The following is a 26,427-nucleotide window of genomic DNA, read 5'->3' as shown; positions in this document are numbered from 1 at the left end:
TTTACATACTGTTAGCGCTCTGTGATATACTCGCTCCTCTAACCGTCGACTGTATGTTTTTGTCACCAACCTTCCTTATAAAGGAGTTTTGTTTCTTAGCATATTCAAGAATCTTTGAGTAGTCAAATGCTTTTGGAAGAAACTAGGGGACTCAAGATTTTTTCGGATCTAAGTACGAGTATAAGCTTCTGTTTTTATATCCCTTCTTCATCCCTACAGACAGGATTTTTGTGTTCCTGAAAAATTTCAACAAACAAATGTTAATATAATATCATTTATTATTTTTTCAATACAAGACTTATTATTACATTTACAAAGTGATTATTGACAAAACTCTAATAAAGAACGAACCATAAACAAATACATCCTAAATATGATACCACAAAACTGCGATGTTACAAAATGTACACTTTACAAACTGACACAATTTATGGAACATGTATAATTTAACGTAATTTGAAACGGTTTTATCTTAGGAATACAGGCAATTTTGACTACAGATATTCCAACATATCTTACTGTAAACTACAATAATACAACACATAATCATCATAATACAGAGGAATGCTTGGCTTCCTTCCGTAAAATACTAGCTTCAAAATACAGGAACAGATTAAATCAGTTTAATGAACCGTAGAGATTTAAGTTTTTAACCAAATCAATGATTCATCATTCATTTAGCATGCCTGAATAAAATCATTTTTAATCCGGAGATTTATAATTCATTAGGATTATACAAACGAGGTTCCGAGAACCGAAAAAGCGAATTCGTGAATTCATTACGCTTGCTGATTGTTAATTTTGTAATTTATAGATTTCTTTACTTCTGTTTCAATATCTGAATAGATTTAAACAAATTTATGAAATATTTTATATAAGCACCCTATTTCATTAGTAAAATGCTTATTATACTTGTCTTATTGGTAGCAATGCTATAACCTAAATTATATTTACCGAGTGCAGTTCCTTCAGTGCAGCGCTGTGCAGCCTTCTAAATTTTCCTGTTAATTCATCATTTTTTGGTCCGAATATTTTATGTAGTACTTTATTTTCAGAAACCTTAAGTCGTTGTTCTTTCCTTAGTATAAGATGCCACGATTCTCATCCATAAAGAACAGTGGGAAGGATAATATTTTTGTAGATTTTAACTTTTAAGTTTTTGAATAGAAAACCCGAGCTAAGCTATTTCGATATTGGAAAATAACTCATTTTCCGCCTTTATTTTCTCATTAATTTCGTTTTTTATAGTTTCAGTCGAACCTAAATACTTGAACTTATCTACCTGTTCAAATGTATTCCCTCATATATCTACGTCACTTTTTTTTTACTTCTAATCCCCAAAGGGTGCGTGGGGGTGAAGTCATGATTAAAAAGGGGTTGAAGGCAGTCTCTTTTTCTGCATTCTGGTAATGCATTTTAAGAGGGGGCTGAGCAAATATGATTATTTGGGAAGGGGTAGTCCTTATTTTGTGTCCGTCTGTTGGTGATGGAGCTCACCACGTATGTTGATTCAAATACTTTATATACTTGTACTCAGTCGAGTCTGAGTCTGTTTGATTCTACGTCACCAAAATTGTTTCCGTATGTACTGCTAACACTATAATGTATATATGCCAGAATGTGTGTCAATCGGAAACCCTATTATATTGATAATTATACCTTACTGTAAATATTTTTTTATATAAATGGGAAATCCCTGTCGTCCAAGATTGTCGTGTCGTGCATGCGCTGATAGTTAATAGCAATAACAATTATCCAGTGAATCCTGATAGTAGCAAATTTTTTTTTGTTTTTATGTATTTTACAATATTTTCTCCTCTGATCTTGTGATTGTATGTGATTAGTTTCAAATCAGGTTGCTTGATATAATCCCAATGAAGCATTATCTGTTTAAATGGCGAAGTATTGGAGTTTTAACCAAAAGTAAGCCCATTTTTTAACCTGGTTCTCTATTTTTTATCAACATTTTGTATTTATAATTTATTGTTGCTGTGAATAAAAAAAAAATTTTACTCAAGATATTTGCCTGCTGGGCTTTTCTTTCGAAAATCTTCAAAATAGCAATCATTTCTACATTACACCACTAATCCACAAGAAACCTAAGATGGGTTTAGGACCCTCTAAATTGCACGAAACGAATTAGAACCGGAGACAAAAAAGAAAACGCGTGAGTAGTTTTTATTGATTCGAAACTGCTTTTTCCCACATTTACAGGTTTAAAAAATATCACTTAATACGGAGGAAATTTAGCTTTCCAACTGATATTGATGTTACGGCGGGTAGGGGTTCAAAAGGCCCTGTTACACGGTGAAGTAGTATCACTGATATATAAAAAGGAAACCAGCCTGAAACTAAGGAAAAGCATAGGGGATGGCATAGAGGATGGCAGGGGGTAAATGACTTTGGCATCAGGAGCCGTCAGCAAGAGCCGTCACATTATGCAGTTTGCTGGTTGACTAATGGACCTGCCTTATCTTATGTCTCAGTTGGGTGATAAGCTATTTGCTCTTGCCAACTCCTTACACGTATCTCCGCCTTGGAACATATTACATCCTCTGCATATTCTATCCATCAGTCTAGCATGTATCTATGCCATTCGGTGGATATTTTAAATCAGTCCTACTATAGTGAACAATTGTCTGAGTAAAGAAATATGTACCTATTCGTATATTTTTATAATTTAACAAATATTTGTTATTATATACTATATTTGAAATATAGTAAGTTAAAGTATTTCTATTTTGAAAAATTTCTAAATCTAGTTCTCGACGGAAATATACGTATGTGAGGTCCCCTGAATAAAAGTCTCCCAAAATGGCCCGTGTGTGTGTGTGTAGTCAGCCATGTTGAAAAACAAAAAAGTGATGCGAAACTTAAATTTAAATATTTAAGATGGGTATACACCTGAAGTGTGACAGCAATCTTTCCATTAAAATAAACTGACCAGAGGTGCCACTTTATAGTATTTATTTTCCACATTTTTACGATTTTCTCAAAAATGGCTCGAACGATTAGATCAAACTCAGTATATCTATGTACAATTAAACGTTCTGAAATATCAGATAGGTTTTATCCTCATTGAAATTTTTTGCAGGGCTTAAATCCGGATTTAAAAAAATTATCTTTCTCTAAAGTATCTTTAATTTTATTTATTTGAATAAAATGCCCATCTCACTTACTTAAAAATTAGTAGAAATAAATAAATATAAACTATGAAAAAAATTTGTAATTAACTTGAGAAGGTAAGGGGAAAAATGTTTTTTTCAGGTTGAAAACACATTTGCGAAAATAAGAATAGTGATTTAGACGTCTATGAAAAGCCCAAGATTTTAAAAATAATAATATTTTACAAATAAAGTCACAGAATGTAGTGGAGAGAGAGAAGAAACGCTTAAATAAAAAGTCTGTTTTAACTATAATATTACTGTTGGCCGCATGGGCCAAGGATTCCTGTTTCGGCAGCCTGATAATGTTTTTTTGTCACCATAGTTATTAAATAAATATTTTTTAGCTTCAGTTTAACTATATATGAGCCTTGAAATTGACAGGATACTTTCAGTAAATCATAACTGGTATTTTATTTATCGATTGCATAACAATTGGGCATTGAATGAACGGTTAAGAACATATTATAAATTTTGGTAAAATGCTATACTTTCGATTTCGGTAATAGTTTCTGTTCTGAAACTATGAGGTTCTGTTCTCAATAGTTATGAGGTAAATGAAAGTTGTGTGGTTTTTTTTTTTAAACTTAAACAAAAATAGAGCGCAAATTTCACTTTCACTTTATACTTCTGGATGACAATATTTCCCCTTACTATGTTTTTCATATATAGTAAATAAATTAAACTAAAAACTGAATATTTTCTTAACATACAAAACATGAGAATATTCATTTTAACCTAAATAAGCGATGGTTAATAAGAGAAGTTATATATAAAAAAAAAAAAATATGGTACTTTGTATCATATCAAAGAGGACAAGGTCTATTTAATGTAATGACCGATTCATTGTACATTAATATGCATTAGTTTACTTAAAAATGTTTGACCTGTTATCAAAGTAAATGCAAAGCTCCAGTCATCTACCTACTATAAATTCCTAATTGGAGTTTCATCTTTACGTGTTTTTGGTTGGTGGTTCACTTACACACAAAATTGTAGTGCAATATTTTCCCATACTATATATATATGTATATTGTAAAATAAAAATAAAAATTAATTTGAGAAATAAATTAATTTTTATCTACTACTAATTTGATACATAGTAGAAAAATTATGTAATGTGAATTTCTGTCTTTTTTTATTGCTAGTATGTTCCAAAGTGATAATTACAAATACAAAAATAAACTTTTATATCATAAAATTGGATTACACGTGTCCGCAATATCTTGCTGTAAAGTTGAAGTTATTAAAATAGTCTTCCATAGAGATAAAGTTAGTAAAAAAAAAAAGCTCATTCATTTGGAGCAAACCTAAAATCATCTAAATCGGACTAGTATTTGAGAAAATTTGTACTTTGGCTCCATATGCATTTTTAAAAATATTATCATGAGAAGGTAGATAGAAATCGAATTATCCGATTTATCCAGTGGAAAGAAATGTTGAAATTTTTTGAATAACTCAACTTTTTTGTTTTCAATTGGCTGTAGTGCTTTGAATGTTGTTTAAACTAATATATTTTATAATATAAATGAAGGAAATTGTCAGGGTTGGAATTTATTAAGAAAATGTAGTTGTCATCTTTTATATAAGTATATTTTCTTTTTTAAGACTTTCTATTACAACCTTATCAATAAAACAATGCATTTGTTAATTGTTGAAAAAAATTAGAACAAAGTGGATAACAATAGGTTGATAGACTAACAAGGAGAGTGCAAGATCTTGGGGTCACGGATTTAGTCCGAATTTTGAAGGATGATAGGGGCCAATACTCTATATGTTTTCAGATATTTGAAATTGAAGATGCAATACATTTGTAAAATTCAGTTCTATAGCAGCAACCCGATACGTTACAAAACAATAAATGTTTTTATTTGTTTGCAATAAATATTATTCGGATCAACGGATCGGTGTTCCTCATCGTTAGGAGCCATGTTCGAGTCCGTGAAGGATGAATAACTTTTTCATTATTTTATGTCTATTTTTACATATAGAGATACATAATGGAGTTGAATAAATTGGAAATGAAATGACTAGAAACCTTATAAGAATTTTATTCGTGTAAGTACAGAACAATGTTTATTACAAAACAATAAAAAGATTTATTGTTTTCTAATAAATATTTTGTAACGGATCGGGTTGCTGCTGCGCTAAACCTCGGGGTTCGTTAGATTTTTATTATTATTAGTTCCTCTGGTTTCTCTCTTTGGCGGGTTGAGTATCTTAGATGGGGGACTAGAGGTCCAACCACCTTCATATTTTGTTTATTCTTCCTTTTTTCTTTGTTTCAAATATTTAAAAATGTTCGCACTATACGTGCTGAGTCTAAAAGAACCGATTGTTGAGCCTCTCTTAGCACATCAATAGGCACTCCTAAACCATTCTCACATGGCACTGTGGATTTTGGTATGGGACTATTGGTGATACCCTCCAGATGATACAGTTCCTTCAACTCAATCACCGGTTCCTGATATTTCTTCATTTTCTTTCTCGCAGTGGAGCTTATATTATTGTCGTTCAGGATCTCTACATCAATAAGTTCTGTTTTATTTTTTCTTAGATCTATAAGTAGGATAGCTGGTTTATAGTGGCGTACTATATGGTCCGTAATAATTGATTCAATTATTTAATAATAATTAAAGTTTAGAGGAGTCTATTTGGGAATATGGACTCTTATAATCAATTAACTTGTACTTTATCGCCAGGGCCTGATGCAAAAATTTAGCCACATCGTTGTACATTATCGAGGTATTCGGTACAAGCTAACACTCCACTTCCTCCAGCAATAGTTGGATTGATTCCAGTGTTACCGAGCATAATCGACACTTATCCGTTGTTGTATCTTTTAGAACATGCTTTCTTTATGATCTGGTAGTAATAACCTGATCTTTGTAAATGGAGTTAATGGAGAATAATGTTATTATTATATATTGCCGAAGTTTCACTCTACAATGCCCGTCTTTATCAGTGCTGTTAAGATAGACATGTAAACAAACAACAAAGGGACTTTGTTAGCATATACTATATGCTAAAGCAGCTCACAAAGCATTGGTGGGTCAAATATTTATAAAAAAAAATATGAATTCAAATATTTAATGCAGTAATAAAAATATGAAACAAAAACTAAAACTACAGCGCTGTAATTAATTTAATTGAAACAAATATGCCTCTTCATGAGTTAATGACTTAATGAACATTATTTGTTTTTGAACCTACATATTGGACTGATCTGACATTACATTTTACTCTGGCCAGCGAACACACGCCGTTTTGGGAAGTTTTTTTTTTAAATTGAACAAAAGGGGGGAGCTAAGGGCGGGGATGAGATAGCCGGAGCCGGTCGGGTTTACACCCCGAGGAGCTTTACTACCGCCAGTAAAGTGGGCTATCTCAACTCACAGCCGTCCACTCAGCCCTGATTCCACCTTCCAGCAGCCTCCTTCATCGCCTCTCAACCAGCCTTCCAATTTTATGCAGGACTATTCTTATAGGATAATGAGACCCTCAACAGGCAGTTGAGTGAGTCTCTTGTTTTCGATGTTTAACTAGTCTTCTCTTCTTAAGCAGGAAAACTGGTTCTTAAAGTTTAACTTGAGAATGTAAACTCAAACAAGCCATTAAAGGAAATTTGTATATCTAAAGTACAATTTGTAAGCTCGAGAAATACATAAACGGAAAATGAACAATTAAACTTTTGGCCGAGCTCATCACACTTGATTGTTCTCATTTATTAATCCTTTATATTTATTTTTAAAGATCTAATAACACGAAATTGACGCTTGGAAATAGAAATTACTTCGTTTTTAATTATTTAAAACATATAGAAATTACTTAATGTGGTTGACATGCTTGTATCTAAAGAAATCCACGTACATAGGATGAAGGTTAAGATGAACACGAAGATTTAAAGTTTAATAAAAATACAATAATTTTCCTACTTAGTTAAATGAAATAAAATTCTAGTGCAAGTTATGTATATGTTAAAATAAATCAATATCTATTAATTAGATGTATAATTAGTTTTCTTTCTTAATATTGCAACATATTCATAAAAATGTTGTCACATCGTCAACGTTTCGGGTTCTAAAAAAATATTTTATTGTGTTGATTCTTAACATATTTACCTCTACAATGTGATAAAATGAAGTCAATTAATTGTAATAAATTAAATCATTAGTAAATAATTTTATTAGTAATTAATTGGTTTTTCATTATTTTTTTAATAAATTGATAAATTAAATACTACATTTAATTGTTTTACATAAAAAAGTTGTATTTATTTATTGATTTTTTAAATGTAGTAATTATCTCACTCTATTCATTGCTACTTCTGCTTGTCAAAATTAATTGATATTTTGTAATTAACTATAAAAGTATATTCAATATACTGTAGGAGTGCAACATTAGTACTGTTTTGTAATGGTAAAAAGTTGATGGGCTAAGGTTTACTTTTTTTTTTTAACTCCACATATAGTTTATTGTATTAATAATAATTTTTAATTTCAGTTTTACTATTTTATTGCGTACATAAGTATATAGGTAAATATCTGTAACTTCAGTAATAAGTATTAAAGGGAGTGCGGTGGTACTGTTGAGTACTAACTCCAAGGACCTGGGTTCGAATCCGGCTGGGCAGAAAATTGTTTTGTGTTATACTGTAGCCGTGAGTCAACCCTTTGGGTTCTGGAGCCCTACTGGGGTCCTCTCAGCCTCATAAATTGGGTAAAAATAACCATCACCACCTTGCTCAACCGTTGGTCTAGTAACGGTACTTACACAGTATCGAACCCCTGATCTATCATGGGTTGTAGTGGTACAGATTTTAATTTTTAATTTTAAGAAGTACTCATAAACAATTTTTTTATTAACATATACTCTAATATTTCCTTATAATTTATATAAAAACCGTCGTTTTGGATTCCTTTAGGATAAAATAAAAAAGTAACGAGACAAAATGTTATGATTAAAAAATTGTATGTAATACATTTTTTCCTACCACAGAATAAACACTTAAGACAAAGGAAGACTTAACTTAGAATTTTTATATAAAGAAAAGATTTATATCAGATATATTAGATATTATATCTATATTAGAAATTATATTAATAAAAAAAATTATTTTGATAGTACTCATCAATGAAGATTTTTACTATTAAATTGAACCTTTCTGGTTTATGATTTTAGTATATAATATGATAAATTTTCGTAATTAGATTTTTAGTTTTTTGATAATATTAGGATATAAAACAATTTGTTTAATTGTTTTATGTAAAAAGCCTCAAGTGTTTTTCAATATCCTGTATCTAATTGCCTTTGGAATAAAATTTATGATTTTGGCTTTTAAAACGTTGAGCCAATGGTGCGACATTCATTTTTGTTATTTGTATTGTACTGATTCAATCTTACAATATGTTTTTCAGTGGTTCTTTCTATATAACGTTCTGGAACTTTTGAAAATTTACTCTATAAATAACACTTTGTTTATCTGAGAATAAAATTTTTATCTTTCATATTGTATGAATAATTTTATATTTTATTATTTTAAAGTATGGGCATGGGACAGTCAGAAAATAAAAGTCAACCAACTAGGCCGGATTCGAACCGGCGCTGCTAGAGTAACGAGGCAGGGAAAGATGATACTTTAACTCCCTCGGCCACTACAGCCCAACGACCCATTGAACTGCATCTTTTGACAGATCGTTCCTTATCAGATCCTCTTCACTGTGGAATTCCATTACTACATCCAACCGTCGGTCAGTACCACCTTCCAATCCTGCATATTCCATCATTTTCTATTCACCAAATTCCAATAGAATTAAAATGAGTGTTTCTGATTTGCAGTCATACTATTACAAAGATGCTGTATTAACTCCGTAGAAATTTATAATTTTAAGTTACCTCCCATTTTTTATTTTATTTTTTTTTTTAGATTTTAAAGTTACTTTATTACGTTCTGTCATTTCTTTTTATTATAGATTAATTATATTGTTAAACTGCTCGTCGATTCCGATATTTACTAGACAAACGGTCCAAACTTCCAATCCCTTACGAAAGACTGATCTACATGACTATTATAAGGCCTATCTGGACATACGGAATTGAGCTATTGGGCTCCACTAAACCATCTAATTGCTCTCGAATCCAATCCTTACAGTCTAAAATCCTTCGTAAAATCCTTAATGCAGGAGCAATAAAGTTAGGAAACTTTGTCACAAATCAAATCATCCATCAGGACCTCAATGTCCCCTATGTTGCCGATTTGGCCAGAACCAGATACCAATCCTTGCTTAATAAACTTCCCAACCACCCAATCCAACTCGTTTCTATCCTGGCTTCTCCTTCACTACCTAATAATCCTCCTAGGCGTCTGAAAAGAAGATGACCTCGAGATCTTCTCCTTTAGAAGTGTTTTTGGAGCTCTATCAATGGGTAGATTCTCCACATGTATCATGTCATAATATCACTTACAGCAAATTTACTTGATGTGCATATATGTATACAGTTGTAAATAACAATAAATAAATTACGAAAGAAAGAAAAAAAAAGTTACCTCCCATTTTTTTTTATTTTTTTAGATTTTAAAGTTACTTTATTACGTTCTGTCACTTCTTTTTATTATAGATTAATTATATTGTTCTTTTATTTGTTACTCTAAGGCTACCATAGTTCGTGTGCCTTTCTAGCCAGTCGCTTTCGATAAAACTTTTTTTTTATTTCATCTCCTATTTTAAGTAATTGAACATCTAATCAAAATATTTTCTTATAATTTTTATTCAAAACCCTTTGATATTAATTGAAAGTATGCCAGGTAGGCTAGTTCCTCATCAGTACTACTAGTAATTTGGTTTTGGGGAAATTCCCCGTTAATGAACACAGGTCTTTGAAATCTGACATTTACACTTTCAAGGCTTACCTATCATCTTTATTTACCAAAGTGGTTTTCCTCAAACAGGTATAATTAACTCGGTTTGTTTATTATCGTCAAAACCCACTTTCCTGTCAAGCTATTAAGTACTTACTCTCCTCGAATGTAAACGTATATTTCGCTAATACATAAACACCCCCGTCAAAGGCTTCAGTCGTACCAAGTTTAGATACTGGGATTGAAATACATGTAAATACACGCCAGTCTCAGAGGCAATCTCGATGTGGTTTTAGTTTTAAGTGACCGCAATTGTAATATAAAGCTCCTGAGCGCATGGGGTTTGAAGCTGTTAATCGCAAGGGTGCTGTGTGTGCACGGGACAAGTTGAGATATGTTCTCATTACGCTCTGTGTAAACTCAGCGCGGCCTAAAGTTCCTCTCGCTTTTAATGAGGAGGCACCTCCTGGTTCAGGGGTAGTTTACTCTCATTAGATATAGCCCCCTCTAACCCCAAATAAAGACCGATCCTATTTATTTGTTCTGTTTCAAATTCTATTAAATTACCATGGTGTTAGTGACTGAACCAAAGGAAACACCGTCTGCAGTTTAGTGAAATATAGCATTGTACATGGCATAAAGGTTTATGGAATTAATATGTTAATGTTATATCAAAAGGATATATTTGTATTTAAATTTTATTTTTTAAAAATGATAATTTATTGTTTAAGGAGAAACTTGATGATTCATTATTTTATTTTATTTCAATTAGCTAAACATTTCCGACTTTTTTTGTCTATGAAAAAATTACATCATCAATCCTGAAACATCGATTCATTTCGTTTTTTTGATATTTCTTTTCTTCTTGATTTTTTTCTTAACTCAGTTGTTAACTTATTTTTGTAATAAGTATAAAATATAGCGTCACACTCGTTACACTTTGTAGCAATAATATTTATTGAGTGTGTTGGATTTTATTATTTCAATATTTTTTTTATATTAAACCATAAATAAAACGTATTCAGCACTATTTGTATAACGTATTTTTTTTTCCATGAAAACAAACCAGTTTAACGAACTCTCTGAAAGACACTCATTTTCAATAATTTAAACTATAGATGTATATCAATAACATCAGATGGATTTATGATGAACAGTTGGATTATTTTTTCAAAATGTTATTTTATCATTGTTGCGTTTTCAACAATTTCATTAAAGTTATATTATTTCGTTTTTTTTATTTCATTTACTAACTACAGTTTTTCGTTTTTATTCGTTAATATAACCACAATTAAAGAATGAACCCTGATCTATCACTTCATAAAAACATGATCGCCAATGAGCTAAAAGAGATTTATTTCATTTGCCACATTCTTGTCGACATTTTCACTGTTATTCCTGACATGATAGACACGGAAACAGCATTCCAAGTGATTGAAGCGATTGGTAAGCTCAATTATTGATTTGATGACAATGATTTTAAGTCTGACGAAGTTTCTTGGAGGAAATTGCGAAAACATACCTCAATTGTGATTTTTTCCGGATCATTATACGTTTTTATTATTTAATAATTATTATTATAGTGGTGAACTTAATTACGAATTGACAATGCATACATGGAACTTTCCGTCATGTTTTGTAATTTATGAGTATTAGTGGGCAAAAAAAGTGTTTTTTCATATTGTTTGAGAAAATTATTTGAAAATAGTACTCCCTTTCACACTCATACTAATAAAATACATACAAGATGGTTTTAAAATGAATTTTGATGAATAGCATATCTTGAATATGGTGAATCAAAAGAGTTATGTTACACTGAACATGTTAAATAACTGAGGTTATACCATTTAAAAGCTAAACTGAATCATATATTCAATTTATAAAAACGTACAAATTGAGTCTTTTGAATATTGAATTTATTTAAGGAATAATTATAATTATATTTTTTTAATAATTTATATAAATTTTTTTTTGTACTCTAGGATTGGGAAGACGATGCATAACAAGAGAGATAGCAGAGTTTGCAAGAGTCGTATTTTTTTATGAAATCGGAAAGAATGACGTCAGTATTGGTGACGTCCGCCAAAGTTGGTTCAGACTTACCAATAAAGTAAGGTTTGTTGTACTTTTATTCTTATCATTAGTTTATAACTTAATTCTATGCAAAATATAGATTATAGATGCATAATTTATACAAGCAGTAAGTCCATTTTGTACCTATCTAGCATTGCCAGACGTTGGTATTTATTTTTGCTTGACCCCAGAGGGATAAGTGATTATTTCCTACACCTAGGTCCTGTTTCATAATAAAGTAAAAACTAATACTATTGTCTTATCGATTAAATTTAATACAATTACACTGACTTGTACAACAGTAACTTGTACTTCAGTACTTTTTAACTCCTGTAATATCACTCATAGTGTAATATCACATCATTATGAAAAAATATAACTATTTGTGTAATTACCACGTGGTTTCTATACTTTTACTATGAACCAATACTATTAGCTTTCATTATGAAACAGGGCCTAGGAATGCTAACACTGCCCACCTGACGTCACATGTGCACACAAACATAAAATGTACCGACAGGGTCCGAAACTATTATTAATAATTTTTTCAATAGTTATTCAAAATGCATTATGGATAACTATAACAAAAGAAGTTTTCAGTTGTCCTTTGTACTACAATTAGACAGCCCTGACGAAGCCCTTCTATTTAGAATACTACTCGGTAACAATTATTGAATAGATTTATATAAAAATTGAATATTGGATAAATTTTATTTTTTAAATAAATAAAATGTTTTGACATTATTTCGCCCCTAGCCACTACTATGGTTTAAAATTTATGATTGTTGCTGGATTATGGTACTGTTGTACAAGATATTACTGTCATGGTAGGTCAGTAGCGGTGAACCTACCGTCATGTTAAAAATATATTATACCATATATTTATCTGTACTCTTGAAGTAAAACATTTAAATATATAATATGTTTATATGTTAAAGAAATTTTCAGTTGTCATTTGTACTATAATTAGAGAGCCCTGACGAAGCCCTGCAAAGTGGGGCAAAACGTTGGTTAACAATAAATAGTTTTATTTTACTATTTTGATACCTTTATTACTTTATTATACCTTTATTAATTATACCTTTATTATTTAAACATATAACATTTATTCCTATATTTTTATTGGAAGCGATGTTCAAAATGCCCTTCTGAAAAGTTAAAGAAATGCGACATAATATGTTTTACTTCAAGAGTACAGATAAATATATGGTATAATATATTTTTAATAAATACATACTTATCACCATAGTATTCACGCAACTTTTAAAATAATTAAAAAAAAAAACCAGGAGGATGTCTTTCTCCTTTCATAAAGAATTATATCTTTTGTTATCTTAGATAAACATCTAACTTAATATTATTGTGTTTTTTGAAAAAATATATTTTTTAAATTATCTTGTGTTACACAACGATTAATATTTACATTTTAGCTGGAGCGTCGGTAAAAACAACCACCAATACTAAATGTGATATTAGTGTACCGCAAAATTAAACATATTGGATGAAACCTAAATTTAGGGATCGCCTGGGAACAGTTTCTATATTTTTATGTTTCAGATTAAATTGAGAATTATAGATCTAATATCCTTGTAGGTTCCGACAAAACATGCTGTACATTCTCATAGAATTTGTCCAATATCAGAAAACATAAACACCTCTTTGACGCTAAGTGAATGTATTGTTCTAACATATTTACTGCATGCATACTTTTTTTACTTCTTTTTAGACCATAAAAACTAAGATCATTCCTTTTTTTTTTTTTCATTGCTTACTGAAATATACAATTTCTCATTTTATATAATTGATGATTATTTCCAATCATGAGAGATAGTTGACCGTGGATGACTTATAAGAGGAGAAGATGGTTGGAGGTGTGGTCGAAATAAAACACAAATAAGTTGAGGTAACTTATTTAATCGTACCAAACGTTTCAGCCAGAATTTCTAGCCTTCATCAGGGCTAAGAACTGAGCAACATAACAACCAATGAATACGGAAAATAAATAAATAAAATATAAAAAGAATGACAAATAGTAAATAATTACATTCTATACAATTATTTACTTTTTGCCACTCTGTTTATATTTTATTTTTTTATTTTCCGTATTCATTGGTTGTTATCTTATTCTGTTATTAGCCCTGATGAAGGCTAGAAATTCTGGCGGAAACCTTAGCATAATTAAATAAGTTACTTCAATTTATTTGTGCTTTATTTTGACCGCACCTCCAACCATCTTCTCCTCACATAAGATGATTATTACCTTTAAAATCCATAACTAGATGGAATACTGATGTCGAAATTATGAATTATTTTAATCGTAATCGATCAAATTGTTAATTTGATTTGGTGAAATTTTTAGTGAATGTGCTGGTTGGTTATCTAATTCATCCTATATCCATTTGATCATACTCCATCCCTTAAGTTCGCTTACGCATTCATAAACATTTTTTTTCTCAGCACATTATACTTAAAATCGGCCGGTGAAATTTGGCCCGAATTTGGAGCGATATTGAGTATTTGTACATTTATTTCAATTTTAAATATAAATCTTACCAATATTAAAATTTAAAAAAATAAGGTAATTTTAGATCTTATGATCACTAGCTTTATATATTTGAAATCAATTTTCAATTAATTTTTTATTTTTCATGACTATTACAATTATTAATGTACATAAAATATTATTATTACTTACTACTTATTGTTACTTAAAACATTTGTTGTCATTATTTAATTATTATGTATGTTTACCTTTAAACCATTATACTTAATAGTCTATGCTTACTTCATCGGAATATTTTACCTTTTTTTTGTCTTCAATATATGTCTTTTTTGCATTCATTGTTTCAATCTATACTTCCTTCATTATATTATATTGACTTTATTTTCTATCTGTATATATCACTTCTACTTTTAATTGAAATTTGTTTGCTATATTATATAATAATTATAGTTATTATTATGATCATATTATACTTTCCTATAATTTTTATAGTTTAATATCTTTTCCTTATATTTCACACCAATGTAACCGTTTTTAACCGCCATCTTCCCCCACTCTGTGTCTATTCTGCATCCACTTTTGTCATTCATTGGCTGTCTGTAAAAATGGGAAGTGGCCTGTTATTATTTGTTCTTTATTTATTTTATTATTATTATTATGTTTTTATTTATTTTTTCTTGACCTTTATTTCTTCTCATCTTATTTCTTTAGTTTTTCAGTCACTAAATTTGTACAATTTTTGTTTTTTTATTTCTCTTATATCTACTTTTCTATTTCATTTGTTATTTTAAATCTATAGTCTATGTTATTTCTTTCTTATATATACTTATTATTGTACATCTCACTTTTTTTTTGTTCATTTTTATATAGTTCGTCACTTATATTTACATAATTTCCAACCCCAAGTTGTCATGACTATTACAATTATCAATTTTTAGTTTACTTTATAGCATCTTATTATCGTGCATTGTCAACATATTTTTAGTTGTTTTATATCTTTTTGACCGCACCCTCGGCAATCTCCTTCGTATGAACTAAAAGATATAATCTATAAATTCAAATTAAAGTTTGTATAAGCTGTAATTCTAAATGTTTAAAAAATTGCAGCTGGACTTGCTTCATGGAAAACTCGACATTATCAATGAAAAGCTAAACCCTAATAAAATTGATAGGATCAAGTTTATCGACACGGAATGGAAGTAAGTGAAGACATTCTCTGTAACCTCATGTGTCAGAATATTTTTGTTATATACAATAATTATTTTTCAGAAAATCTACCCCTTATAGAGTTTACAAAGCTGTTTTTCCCTCGGAGTCCACAGATAAAACCGGGTAATGTTTTTTTCAATACTTAGAAACTGTACATAGCAAAGAAACATTTACTAATTGTAAGAATCTAATCTGATACATTATCGAAACTCAAATCAGTTCCGAATTTTCATGCCAGAAAAAACAACTATATGTTATTGTTGGTTACAATAATTCTATTTGGTTTACTCTCGAAATAAAATTAATGTTTAACTAAATTATTTTTACGTCTATAACTGTCTGTTATTAGAATCAGCCTTTGTCCTTTTCTTCTGCATATCATTGTTATATATATTCTTTTTAAAAAACTAAAATGTTTATATTAGTTATAACAGTTTTTTTTCCACAACATGAAAATTAAGAATCATCAAAAACGTCAATGAAACTTTGTCATTAGTTATCCTTGCACTAGAAACATTAACAAATCAATATTTTATTATGATAAATCTTTTATAATTTTCTATATTTTTAGAAACATTTTTTTTAATTTTTCTTATCTCCTTTAAATTGTATAAAAATGTTCAAACAAGCTGTTTCCAAAATAAACTTCCACGATAAAATTAGACCGTGGCAAACAATCTCATTAAACGACAGCCACAGTCAACTTGTCATCCCGTTCGATACAGCGCCTCATTATTTATTTAATCACTTGCTAATTTTACCAGTGTTTTGGGCTCGGCAAATTGGAACCAGCAAAATACAGTGTTTAGCCACTGCGTTATAACCGGACTTTTGAAATCTATAGAACTCACAATTTGATTTTTTTTTTCTTAGAAAGGTTTCTAACACATATATAATAAATGTAATGAGTTAAAGATGGTCTCTATAAATCTGATTTTAACCATGTCCAATAAATTAAAATTAAATCAGAGTATGATTCAATTATAAATAACTGTGTTCGTATTATCCCAAAATTCTTTATTAATTATTTTAAACGCCTGACGTTTCGGCCAACCTGGCCATCAACAAGAATAATTTTAACTGTAATTTCCAAGCCTTACATTAACGATTTTGAATTTTCAGACTGTTATGATAAAACAATGTCAATATTAACTTGTATTTTTCACTTATTTAATTAAATAATTAATATAAATGCAGAGATTATATAAATACAATTTATTAAGATTGAATAACAAAACCAGTCTCGAAGAAGACATCAGACAACATTTTTTTATTCATACAGTAATCATATACTTCTTTAATTTAATTCTATCAATCCTTACGGGGAAATTATGATTTTTTAAGCATTGTCGTTTAACTTTAGTTTACGTTCTTAAATTCATTGAAATATACTTTATCCAACAGCCAGGATTATTACAATCTTGATTGACAACGTTAATGGAAGAACATTAACGCTGGCAATCAAGTTATATAATTTTCAAAAATAAATGATGTGATGAAGTCAACCTTTGGGAGATTATTAAACGATAAAATATTTTTGTTTTAATAAAAAAATTTTCCTTGTAGTTAAAACTAAAACTAAATAATTATTCATTCTTAATCACTGTGAGAGATCGTCCAGACCCTTAAGTATTCAGAAGAGCAAAGAAATCCATAGGAGAACCTATAATTAAATTTAATTAAGCACCAGCTCAAATCATTGCCTTGTCTACACGGCTCTTAATTACTGGCCCGTAATTGGCACACATGTCGGAAAGGGAAGGCACGTTTGCGGCACCTTTTTGCCCTTTTCAAGCATCCAATAATGGATTTCAGAGAAGCTTTCGATATTATCTAACCAAGGTGAATCCATAGTAAATCTTCGGGACAAGAACAGTTTAAAAACTGTACACATACTTCAAGAAAATAATGTATGCCTGCATTTAATACTATAGTGGATGGAAAGACTACTGGAATGTTTATCTCCTTGACGATTTAATTAAATATGTTATCATTCAAATTATGGTATATATCAAAAATATTTTTTTTTATTGTAGTGGCTTAGTTATTAAATGATTTTTAGTAGCTTAAACTAGTGCAACAATTAACTCTCTATTACAACAATTAAATTCCGTATAATATATATGCTACAGTATATAAATGCTCAAGAATATTCCAAAAAAGTAGTTTGGCTCTTGATAGCTGAGTTGTACAAAACGTTTTACAAATATAACTATATCCAACGTAATAATTAAAATTTTAATTTATTATGGGTTCATTACTAACTGAACCTGGTTGATTTCAATCTTAAATTCGTGTATTAAACATATCGATGGCTTATTTCACGCTAGTGCTGAGTACATTTCCACTTACTTTAGGGAAAATAACGATTAAAAGTTCGCCCTTTTAGGAATACTACAACGTTTAATAAAAATTTCTCATGAACAGATTTCGGTATAAAATATAAATCTTTTCAGTCGAAAAAATAATTGAAAAGTTGTAATTTTCCAAAAAGAGTTAAGTTAGTAGAAATGTACTTAACACTCCTCTGAAGTAAGCCATCGATATTAAGTTAGGATTATTAATGAAAACATAGCTAACATATGTAGTATTAATTAAAACATATGATTGGGTGAACAAATAATAATTAAAATAAGTTTTTTTCTTTTTTTTATTGCACAGTGCATAAAACAAATTTATTTTTTAGTATTTGCTCTTCATAATTATAATTATCATCATTATAATTGTTAATTAAAAATTTTACAATTTTGTCGAAACTGAAGCATAAATTTGTTTCGGGTAGATAGTGAAAAAAATCTTATTTGCAAAATTTTCACCCCTAATGTTTCATCCATACGCAATTACACATACAAATACACCAGTTGATTGCAATATAAATGTTCTACGATTTCGGCAGCTTTATTCACTTTATATTTATTCCAGTCTATTATATATAACCAGTCTGTTATATTTATAACAGCCGCATCTGAATAATAAATAACTTATTTCATTTTTCAAATATTCACTAAAAAAAGCATTTACATAATAAACAGCAATTTGCTGTAAAGAGTTATTGCGTTCTTTTAGGATGTATTTTAAATGTAAGTAGTAGGGAAACATCTTGAAAATATTTTAATCAGATAAATAATACAAAAACAAATGTTGGCAGGCTTGAGACTGGCTAAGTTAATAGGAGACATGAGATAAAAACAGATAACTCAGTCGGACCATCACTCCCGGGATTGTTAAGATCCTCTAAGCTCCTACTCTCCTATTACAATATAAAAATGTTCCTGCTAGGATTGACCAGCGTTGCTTCCTTCTCTCACCCCCCCCCCACCACTACCCTTTTCGTCATGAAATCGATTTATCGAAATTATACGGGAGAATTTTTTTTCTTTAGTTGCAGAGCGTCAGTAAAGAACTTTCACTCTAAAAAAGTGTAAAAAACTTTTTTTTTGCTTCAAAGGGTGTAGTTTAAGAGCTTATACATAATATAAAATAATAAAAAAAAAGAAATTATATTTTCTACAATATAAATGAAGATGATTGGTGTATTTATACTTCAGATAACAAAAAAAATGTTATCAAATTATTAAAGATAGACATTTCAGTTTAGTTTAAACTGTAATCAAAGACATACTATAATATTTTTCTCACTTTAGTTCAAACTACTATCATACACTTCCTATATTACTTTTCTGTCATAAAATATTAATAATTTATAATAATGGACTGATTTAGATACGGAGACGAACCAATGAGGCCATCAAAACGACCTCGTCTAGAGAAAGAATGCAGGAATCGTCCAAGATACTAATAAGAAAATGAAAATAAGGCTGTATGTAGAAACATAGCTGAGGTTTGAAAAAAGTTAATTGTATCTTGTTAATCGGAATAAAAATTGTTTTCCGTCTTGAATAATTTTCATTGATGTAATAGAAATTGGCAATGTAATATATACACAACATAAAGTATTTAATCTTTCATGTTTTACATTGCAACTTATTTAAGCAGAAATTATTTTTTTTATTTATTTTTTTTTTTATCTGCTACTCATTCATAGGTACACGGGAATGTTTTTGCTGGTAATTCACATTACCCATATACATATCTGACTGTATATTGGTTCAAATAGTCCGTTACTATTGCACAAAAAAAACAACTTGAAACTATACTGTTTTTAATGCTTATCCTAACATTAATATTATTACATTAATATGTTAAATTAATTACTGTTCCTCTATCGTTAACAATTTTTACCCTTAAGTTGTAGAGGGGAGTAAACCGCTTTCCATAGCATTTACAAAAAGTTCCAGCAACTTTATATCGCGTCGATATCATTCTATTCGCATTGCTAGATAATGGTGTCCCAAAATAAATGTTCTAATATCATCGCAGAATAGAAAAACGTCGGAAACCGTTACACAATAATTTATTATTTAAATTAATTATACATTATATCAGTGAATCAATAAAAATTAAGTTGTTTTTCAATATCTTTATTCCGTGTCAAAAAAAAAATTAATGAGCCTGTAATTTTGGTGCTAATAATATTAATGCCTCTGCGTACCCGAAGGTTCGATGCCAATACCACCAATCGCTATCCAACCCTTATTTAGTCTACTCATCGGACGTTTAATATTTGGATCAGTGTTTGTTCGGATCCATTCGTTACTAAAACCTACATTAAAAACTTTTTTGCCGCAATGTTATCACCTGGATTATATTTACCGGACTCATTACTCCCTTTTGTAGTCTTCTAAATACTCTGTTAACCTCATTCTTCTTCGGCCAAAATATATAATTTATTTATTTATTTCGGGGAGCAACATAATTACTCTGGTTTTCATCGCACATGTACTGTTCTCTAGATCGGCACCTAAAGCGTTAATAAAATATAATGGAATTTCATCATGAAGGAATCATTCCTTCGCCTCTATTTCCTATTTCAGGTTAGTAAGAAAGCCGGTTCCACCAAGGAGATAGAAAGGGTCTGTAATGAATGGTTTACAAAGTGTATATCGATTAATCATTAAGGAGTTGGCTAAGACTGTAAGGTGGAGCTTAATCTAGCTCTTTGGATTATGAAGATAAGACAGGAGGCCTGGTAATCACCTTACAGTAATGGCACGGGCTCCTTTACATAACCCGTCTCTCGCAATTTTCTTCACTAATATACTCCTTCTTCCTCCTTTACATTGACCTTACTTTAGGGCCCCTTTCTCGAAAGCTTTCATTCCTCACTTCATTGAAAAACCACTTTCTGCCTTTCGTAAAATTAGTCAAGTTATCGTCTTAGGATAAAAAAGTATCTAATTTCTAAATTCAAGCTAACGAAATTAAAATATAGTATAACCAGAATGGATTAGATAAATTGGATTATATTTTCATTATTTAAAACGTATAATTTGAAAGGTAGAAAATTATCTGTGGGTAAACTAGTAAGTTGAGGTGATACATATCTTAAATATAAAATGCGAATTAGATAATGATAATAATAATTAAGGTTAGTGAAGCCGACAGTTCGATGCCGATACCACCTTTCTCTTCATACATCTGTTAAATGACACTCTTTCAAACTCAAATCTGTCAAATCAGACGACGCAATCTTACCACCTACGCTTTGGTTTACCTCTCCGTCGTTTCAGAGTTAATAACATTTTAGGAATCTTTTTTTATTTTCTCATCAATTTCGATTTTTCTAGTTACCGTAGAGCCTAAATTCTTAAACCTATCTACCTGTTCATATGCATTTCCTTCTAAATCTATATCAAAAAAATTGCTCTCGTTTCTGCTGATAACCATGTATTTTATTCTCTCCATATGTATTTCGAGACCTAGTTCCTTACTAGAGTTTATTAACGCGGTTGTATCTTTGCTTTGGTTTGCAATGGGACTTAAATTACTTTGATAAACTCTCGTAACGATCTAGGGAGTTTATCAACGTAGTTGTATTTACTTTCATAGCTTCCTTGTCTTCATCTAATAATACCAAGTCATCAGCATTCCCAAGCACCGGTATTTTATTACCGAAAATTAAACCCTTTTCGGTATTTTTAATTTGCGGAATATAAATATCAAGGGTTTGAAATTTCAAGTTTCCGAATTGCGTAATACGAATCGCTTTTTATTTTATTAACACATTTAGCACACTCTTTACTTTGGTTTGCAATGGGACTTAAATTACTTTTAAGTGCACTCTATTGAATTTCTTATTATATTATTTTTATTTTCGACATGGATTATTATAATTAATCTACTTAGTAGCTCAGCATATGTTGTATTCATATTACTTGAATCTGCTTTTTAATTAATGGCATTACTTAGATATTCATTAATTGTCATTGCTTTAAGAGTTCTCTTCTGATTTTTTTCCTTCTTTCTGGTGCAAACTTTTTGTTGTATTTAGGATCATTTTTATTCTTGCAATCTTTTGTATGCAGATAAATTCTATCTTCCATATACTATCTTTATTTCCTATAATACATTAACAAAAAATCTCTCTTATCAGTTAATATAAACGAAAATAATGTAAGGAATATTGAATTGTTGAAGGCATGGTTTGATTCAAATTATCTGCATTACTATTATAACATTGGATGATTTTTATTTCATGGATTTTATTCAGTTTACAGTTCATTTCATAAATAACCAATAGCTTTGTTCCAAATTCAACATTATTAAATCCTATAGCATGCAAATAATTTATTTTTATTAATAATTATAATTAAAACATCTTATATGTTGACTAATTAATATAAATAATGTTTAGGTCCTTGATAAGCATGATTTTAAGAAATAAATTTACTGAATTTTTAAAGATCATTTATTAATTTAAGATCAATTTTATTCAAAATAAATACTTATTTCCACTTAAGCGAACTTGTATATTATTTTTAAAAAAATGAACTAATATATTTTTCTTATATTTTCATAATACATGTATTTTTAATTTTTAATGTTGAAACAAACAAAATTTAAAGTCAATATCATGTAACTTCTATTGATTTTTTTTCTTTTACGTAAACATTTTCCGAATGGTGGAAAATTCAGTAAATTTAGCATACCATTGCAAAATCGGTATCGTGTAACTTTCATTAGTTTGATTTAAATTAATTTTGTTGGTTTGATGAATTCCATCTCATTGGAGAATTATCAAAATACTTTTAAGTGAATTTCACGCAGAATTCAACAATAGATTCGAACGCAGGTCACGTTGGGTAAATTGCTAATTTGTAACTTGAGCTAATAACTGAAACTATTAGAAACTTTTAATTTTCTAGAAGGGAGCTCATTGGTTCTTCAGGGGGCTTAATTGAAAGAGACCCTCTAATTCAAATATCTAATTTACTTTTGTTAATTAATTTAACTTTTTCACGGATTTGAATATTTTTAAAAAGCTTTTAATTTATAAAATTGATATTGGAGAACACGGAAATATAAAAAAATATTTTTATATTTGGGCAGAATGACGAAGGAAACTAATATGAGCAGATTTTTACTTCTGGATAAATTTGAAGTAATGTAACTAATTATTTTTTATTTTACACTGACCAAGTTAATCATCAACTTTATTGGTTGACTTTATAAAAGAAGAAAGCAATTTATTGCAGAATAAACGAACCGATTTTCGTTTATGAATAAACATCATCGTTATTTTTGATATTTGCTACACAGCGAGTAATTTTTAATTTGTTTCGCAATAAGATTTTCTTTTCGAAACTGTACAGTTCCCTTCTCGATTCTTATTTCCTAGCCCTCACAAATTGAACTTCCTGGTGTGAATTGATAATAAAAATTGAAATTTATTTAGTTAAAAGGTTTGGTTTATCAAGTATAATAATTGTTGCGTTCCATTTGATAATTCATCGATTTATTGTCATTATATTTTTAATTTTTCATGGACTTTAAAAATTAAGATTATAAATTTTCCTGAATTTATGATTTTTCATTCATAATATGAAACAATTTCTATAAATTCGTAGTAGGTTCCGTAAAAATTTTATAAGGATCCAATGAATAATTTGATATTTATGTATATTGTACTCTATAAATACTGATTTGATTGAGCATTACTAAAAATCATGATTATTTTAAATTATAAATGAAGTGCTAAATAATATATAAACCTACTGGCGAGTGTTACAGTTGGAGTACTCAGAAGTAAATTACTATTAATTAAAAAACCCTTAATAAAATAAATTACACACTGATTGCATTATCATGTATTCTGTGAACAGAATAAATAATGTGTTTACGTTTAAAGGTAACCTTTATGATCAAGGAGTCCCTTCGCTGATTGTGAGCTAGGAAGTAGAGAGCCTTTCCAATCGTATAAATAATTAAATCGCCCATGTGGTCTTAATTGAAGGCGGAAAGTTGTTCATTAGTTAAGAGGCTGAGGTCGATTAATGGTGTCTGCTAAATTGGAGGGAAGAGCTGTACAATATTCATTGAATAAATCTTTCCGTCTGCGGCATTGAAGGAGTTGTAGTATGGGGGAGATGATTCCGGTCGATATTGAATAAATTAAAATACTCTCTCTATCAACGCATTATTCCACATTTTTTCTTCTGTTTTGTCCCCTTCTCGTTAGATTCTGATGTAAAAAAGCCACATTGAAAAAAAAAAAACACAAAAAATTGGTGCTTAGATTGAGTTGAGTTATGTGATATTTTTTGAATGGAATATGGTGCGGGTGCGGTCAAAAAACTCAAATAGTAATAATTATACTATTTTATTCAGCCCGTAGGGTCAATAAATTAGTATAATTATCTACTATTTGAGTTTTTTTGACCGCACCCGGACCATATTCCATTCATCTATACACACGGTCAATCAATAATCTTCCAGTGTGATATTTTTTGTGTTTTGTCCTAATTATTGATTATATATATTTTTATATATTAACTTTATTTATTGATTAACATTACAATCTGCCACAAAGCTGTTAGGTAATTGTGATAACTGATCACATCCATATTAAAATAAAATAAAATGAGAATAAATATAAATGTCAAAAAATTATATAAAAATAAATAAATAAAATAATCACGAGTATATTAGTACTCCAATATTTCCTTTTACTTTATATAAAAACTGTCGTTTCGAAGTCTTTTGTTTTCAGGATATATTCTACTGAGCCACACATTTTGTGATATATAAATTCTAGTTTGTTCCCTGTGTAATTTACTCATATAATTTTATTTTATTTGACATTTGAATTCAATTCTTTTGGATGTAGTATAACAAAGATAGTTAAAGTGTAGTTATTTAGGAAATAGTGAAAATTTAAATTAAATTAAATTAGGAATTAGGAAAAAGAAAAAACATTTTACATGTTTTCGAACCACATAATAAACAGTTAAGGCAAAGGAAAACTTAACTAAGGATTTTAGTATAAAGAAAAGGGATATATTAAATATTTTAAAAAAATTATTTATTGATAAATATTACTATCTGTCACTGTGTTGTGGGGGAATAGGTAATATTGATAACTGATCACATTCATATTAAAACTTACAAAATAAATTAAAAACTATATAAATTCTCTCTCTCCCTAAATAAATAAAATAACCACTAGTCACCTTTACAATCTTATATATAAGATTTACACTATCGACGTGAGGATCCCTAAGCCCACTCTATCCCCCACGTGTAAGGGGTAGAGCTTGGGATCCCAGAGCATCCCTCTCACAGCGTCATTGGTAATGAACCAGTGGAAGCAGAGTAAGTGTGCTAAATAATATATATTTAATGGACAGACTTACATAAGGGCCAGCCTATTTTAAATTAACTTATGATGGTAACTGGCAAATTTCATTTGTTTAAAAAAAATCTAATATATAAAAATTGATCTTTGTTTGTTTGTATGTAATGTACTGTCATACCGTTCGTCCGATTTTAATGTGGGTATTTGATGAATGTTCAGGATTTTCTTAGGAAATATATGTATGTGGTGGAAGAACTACACCATTACATGTTGATAACTCTATTATGACTGTTCCAAGGAGTTTAAAAATCAAACATCGTAACTCCTAGGTTATCTTAGGTTATCGTAGGTTACCATTGGAGAGTCACATTTCCTTTATTACAGTTTTATTCTATTTTCTAGTTAATTTCAAATAGATAATATACAACTCGACTGATACTAACAACTCAAATGCTAGTTGACTTTTTTCATCAGGTGGTGGTCCCACAAAATGAAAAGCTTGATCCCTCATCATGGTTAGAATAGGTTGGTCATCTGCAAATAACTAAGCAAACATCACCTTCGCTATGGATTGCCTTAAAAAAAAAAAATGTGCAGGGCATATTTCTAAATCCGTCGAACCTACGTCTTAAGTTGGTTTACAAAGCCTAATTTCTTCAACCGGGATTATACATGTGAGTCATGAGTGCCTCTATCCTGGGGTAATTATTATGTTAAAGAAATAACTATATTAAGTTTAATATTGATAGCCTTAACCTCATCTAATCGAATTCTATTTAACTCAATTGTTTTCTCAATTCCAAAAAATATAAGAAGAAAACAACGTTAAGTTGTTGTTGTTGTTGATTTTTTGCTTAAAGGCGTAAAACCCTCTGGTCATCAACGCCTATGGGATGATAAAAGTAAAAAAAAAAAATAAATAAAA

General features: G+C 29.6%; 1 protein-coding gene across 1 annotated transcript; it reads left to right on the top strand.

Moving 5' to 3' along the window:
* The first annotated feature begins 11,225 nt into the window (after positions 1 to 11,225).
* On the top strand, positions 11,226 to 19,705 carry LOC106681807 (uncharacterized). Its single transcript, XM_014422319.3, has 5 exons — positions 11,226 to 11,469; positions 12,006 to 12,133; positions 15,707 to 15,798; positions 15,869 to 15,931; positions 19,532 to 19,705. The coding sequence occupies exons 1-5, from the start codon at positions 11,322 to 11,324 to the stop codon at positions 19,605 to 19,607; spliced, it is 507 nt and encodes a 168-aa protein (XP_014277805.1). The 5' UTR covers positions 11,226 to 11,321; the 3' UTR covers positions 19,608 to 19,705.
* Positions 19,706 to 26,427: the final 6,722 nt, after the last annotated feature.

Source organism: Halyomorpha halys, unplaced genomic scaffold (assembly GCF_000696795.3).
Source record: "Halyomorpha halys isolate HHAL.00 unplaced genomic scaffold, Hhal_1.1 Scaffold366.1, whole genome shotgun sequence".
In the NCBI taxonomy this organism is placed as follows: domain Eukaryota; kingdom Metazoa; phylum Arthropoda; class Insecta; order Hemiptera; family Pentatomidae; genus Halyomorpha; species Halyomorpha halys.
Note: the sequence above shows the minus strand (reverse complement) of the source record. Positions and strands in the feature narration are given on the sequence as shown.

Excerpts from the sequence above, each read along its gene's own strand:
- LOC106681807 (XM_014422319.3), top strand. The coding sequence starts at position 11,322 with ATGAACCCTGATCTATCACTTCATAAAAACATGATCGCCAATGAGCTA. Across the intron at positions 11,470-12,005 it reads CCAAGTGATTGAAGCGATTG|GATTGGGAAGACGATGCATA; the intron begins GTAAGCTCAATT and ends TTTGTACTCTAG. Across the intron at positions 12,134-15,706 it reads GGTTCAGACTTACCAATAAA|CTGGACTTGCTTCATGGAAA; the intron begins GTAAGGTTTGTT and ends AAAAAATTGCAG.